At 41.1% G+C, this 4,039-nt stretch overlaps 1 protein-coding gene across 1 annotated transcript; it reads right to left on the minus strand.

Annotated features, from left to right (window-relative positions):
- Nucleotides 1-493: 493 nt before the first annotated feature.
- Nucleotides 494-2,391, minus strand: LOC116256867 (histone H1-like). Its single transcript, XM_031633395.2, has 2 exons — nucleotides 2,085-2,391; nucleotides 494-1,362 (listed from the first exon to the last, which is right to left on the minus strand). The coding sequence occupies exons 1-2, from the start codon at nucleotides 2,265-2,267 to the stop codon at nucleotides 748-750; spliced, it is 798 nt and encodes a 265-aa protein (XP_031489255.1). The 5' UTR covers nucleotides 2,268-2,391; the 3' UTR covers nucleotides 494-747.
- Nucleotides 2,392-4,039: the final 1,648 nt, after the last annotated feature.

Raw genomic sequence — 4,039 nt, forward strand, 5'->3', positions numbered from 1 at the left:
GAACAATTTACCCAACCCCGTAGTTTTGAATTTCAAACTTCCATGCTTTTTCAACTTTCCCCACAGTTGAATCCAAACTTCACTACAAAAGATTGACCCAACTTTCTAAATCAATCAAATCGATAATTCTGCCATGCATTCATTGTAAACCAGTTAGACCAATCCATTTATTTGGGCTACTCACCCATGAAGCAGCAGAAACACAGTGGAGCTAACCATTGAAGAAGCAGATTCACAGTGAACACGCCATGATCGAGATAAAGTGGCGTTAAACAACTACTTTCTGCGACCATTCCCCCCTCTCCCCCCAAATCTTCCAAATTGTTTTCCTTAGAAGCAACTACTTCTCTTACCCATCTGAACTGCGGAGACAAGCTAAAAATCAAAAAGCTTCACGGTTCACTCACTGTGCAGCAGATTAAAGAACGCCACGAACGAGCAAAATACAGGGAAGCAACAATCACCATGAATGGGAAGATAATCAGACATAATATGGAGAGAAGAAAAAAGGAAACCTGTATTCCTTTTTATCTCTAGAGTTTCCTGGGATACAACCATGGGAACCATCCCATCATGTAAAGAACATCTAAAAATTCCAATCTAGAGTGGAAAAACAAAGAAAAGATTCATTTCTTGTACAAAAATTAGAAAAAGATCAAAAAGGGGAGGAAGAAAGATCAAATTCCACCTAAGTCAGAGGCAATTTACAAACATCCAACCTACGACTATACCATTCGTTCACCCCCTTCACTTCGCCCCTTTCTTCCCTGCTGCCCTCTTTGCCGGCACCTTCGCCTTCGTGGCTGTTTTGACGCTCCTTGGCTTCTTGACCTTCACCGCCTTAGATGCCGCCGGCTTCTTTGCCACTGCGGCAGTCGTCTTCTTCGCTGGCTTTTTCGCACCAGGAGAAGCCTTTGCAGACGTCTTGGCTACCTTAGACGCGGGCTTTGAGGCGGTAGGCTTCTTCGGGGTTGCTGGCTTCTTGACGGTGGTGGTCTTTGGCTTGGGCTTCGCCGAAGCAGCTGGCTTAGCCTTTGGCTTTGGCTTGGGCTTGGGCTTCGGTTTCGCTGCAGCGGGCTTGGGCTTCGAGGGAGATTTAGGAGGAGCCTTTGGCTTTGCGGCGGGAGCCGGCTTCTTTGGAGCAGCCGGCTTTTTGGAGACCTTCTCTTTGGCCGGGAGCTTGTACGAGCCCTTGACCTTCGCAAGCTTATCCTGCGCAACCAACTTCTTCAACTGAACCAGCAATAGTTTTCGGAAATTGGAGGGCAATTGGTCTTTTCTCTTATCCTCAATGAACTTGGCAATTGCATACTGGCTTGTCCCCTTGCGATCCTTTCTTGCATTGATTGCTTCAATGATCATCTGAACAATTTCCAAGAACACAAAATTATCAGGAATTGATCAAAACAAAGATTAATCGGTCCTAAAAACCTATTGGCAGCGAATTTTCCAAAAAAAGCACCAGCTGAAGACAAATGCTTATCGTCCAAAGTGAAGCAGCATAGAGGTTAACGAACCAAAAAAGCTTAAAAGAAACCAATGAAAGAGAAACTCCAAAAGTCTACAGAGCCAATGTAAGCTGAGGAACTAAGGGAAAAAAAAACGTCTCACTGATCAGAAGAAGGGGATCTCTAGTATATAAGAAATTCGATCAAAAGGTTTAGAAATGATTACAGGCATAACAGAAAAAAGAAAAGTTCTAATGGAGAGGATAGATCCCTCCATAAGCAGAAGAAACAATAAAATGCAGAAATGGACACCTGATCAATACAAGAAGCTGAACAGAGTAGAGTAATATCTGCATCGAGTATAACCCTTTCCAAAAGTAACTTATAGTGAAAGAACAGATGGGAATCACAGAAATCTATGAAGTGGTGTGATGGAGAAGATCAATTCTACTGAAACAGAACACTGACGTACACTAGGACCAGGGGGAAGCCAAGAACTAACCAAAGCAAAACAAGGGCACCATGGACTAAAACAAGCCGAACAAATAGATCAAAGCTGAAAGAAGAAACCCCGAAACAAGCATGAGACGTGGATGCAGATCAAAATTGAAGGAGCGTTTAACAGGAAAAAAGTACCTCGTAGTAAGGAGGGTGGGAGGGAGGAGTTTTGGAGGCCTTGGGAGCAGCCGCCTTCTTTGGTTTGGGTTCTTTAGGCGCAGCAGCCTTCCTCCCCTTCTTTGCTTTTGGCTTCTCATCTGCCTGACCCGTGCCAGCGTCAGCGGAAGCAGTGGCAGCATTGGTTTCATCAGCAGGAGCCATTCTGTAACGAAGAAGATCGCCCGACGAAATGGAAGAATCTAGCAAGAAGCAGAAACAAAGCAGAAGAGAGACGAAATTGATGAGCAGAGGAACAGTAGACGACCAGCAGAGGAGCCGAGCCCGATGGAGAGAGACATTGAGATGCGTGGTGTTTATATACTGACCGGGAATGGAACGGTAGACAAAACGAGCGTTCTGATTGGTCGACAGGCGCTTCACTCGGATCTCTGCCACGGAAATTTTGAATGTGGGCCTTCCGATTTGGCGGCATCGACGGCCGTCGGTGGTCCAATATGAGGAGATTCAAGGGGAAATGGATTATCAAGGTGGCTTAGGTGTGTTTCTCAACCCTCTTTATCCGGACATAACTTGAACTAATCTTCATCATTTTCCCTGCAACTTTCACTGGTGTTTAGCTTAGGACTTTGGCTTTCTAATGAGTTCTTAACTGCTCGATTTGGTAGCAGGAACGCAGAGTTTTGGTGTTTGGAGTCAACATTGGTCTTGACCAACATTTTTCCCATAATGGTGCAGGTTTTGGATCTTTTTATTGGAAAATTTGGTGTTTCAATCCCCAAAAAGGATCTTAATTGATAGAGGATTAGTTTTTGCATTGTGATGACCAAAAAAATTAGAAATGTGATCGAGTTTTGGTCGAGTAAATGATGCTTGAATGCAGCTAAGGTTGCACATTCTTTTTTGTTGTGATTATAGGATGATTGAATTGATGCAATTTCTTATGGCTGGATGGCCCAATGACATGAGCGTGGAGGTTTTCTACACCAATGCATTCACCATAAGTCTTCTATGAAAATCAAGAACATGTGAATAGATGATCTTTTCATGTAACCAATCATAGAAGTAAAGAAGTAGATGAACATAGTATATTTGGGCACCGTATGTCATTATTTTAAGTTGATTACTTTATAAATTCCTATTTCTTTCATGTAATGTGCCTGATTTTATCTGATGATTGGGGCAAAGAGTTCTCCAAGTTGATAAGTTCTTAGTAAACGTATCTAACATGAATAGAACATGGCAGGAAGGTTTATGTTAACGACTATAATGTGTGAATATTGTGCAATATACGAGGGCCCCTAGGTTTATTCTCTTTAACTGCATCAATCTTTGATAGAACATACAACTTCACATCATTGAAATCTTCCTTCCCTCCAGACAAACAACATCACCAAAGGGACGATGAGATTGGCAGGGAATCAAAATTAAATACTACCAATTAACTTTCTTCTATGAGGTTTACATAATAAACCATTAAACTCTTTTTGAGGGCATTATCGGTTTATGTATCTTCAATTCACTTAAGCATGTATGTGATGCATATGATATGAAGTGCCTTCAAATGATACATGAGCATTCTGATGTTAAAAAAACCAACAATGAAATTATCATGAAATTGGTACTTTTTCTAGTTATGTAGACCTCTTTTGTATATTCTTCTTTTTAGCATTTAAACTTGATGTTCAAAAAGGAGAACTAAATCATAGAACAGACTTTGCATCTCATGAATCATGGCATTTCATGCAAAATAATTTACAAAATGGAATGACTGTGAGTCCACATGCAACGACATTATGGAAAATAAATTCTAGAAGGTATGGTACATGCACATAAACACATTTTTATTTCAAAATAAAAGAAAGGGGCTTTCTTTTCCATAAAACCTAGCCTATGGATGACTTTCTAAAGTTTTCTAGATGTAATTCAACATCTTTTTACAAAAAATAAGACTTCATGTTCTCTTTAGACTGTAT

Source organism: Nymphaea colorata, chromosome 6 (assembly GCF_008831285.2).
Source record: "Nymphaea colorata isolate Beijing-Zhang1983 chromosome 6, ASM883128v2, whole genome shotgun sequence".
Taxonomy (NCBI): Eukaryota; Viridiplantae; Streptophyta; class Magnoliopsida; order Nymphaeales; family Nymphaeaceae; genus Nymphaea; species Nymphaea colorata.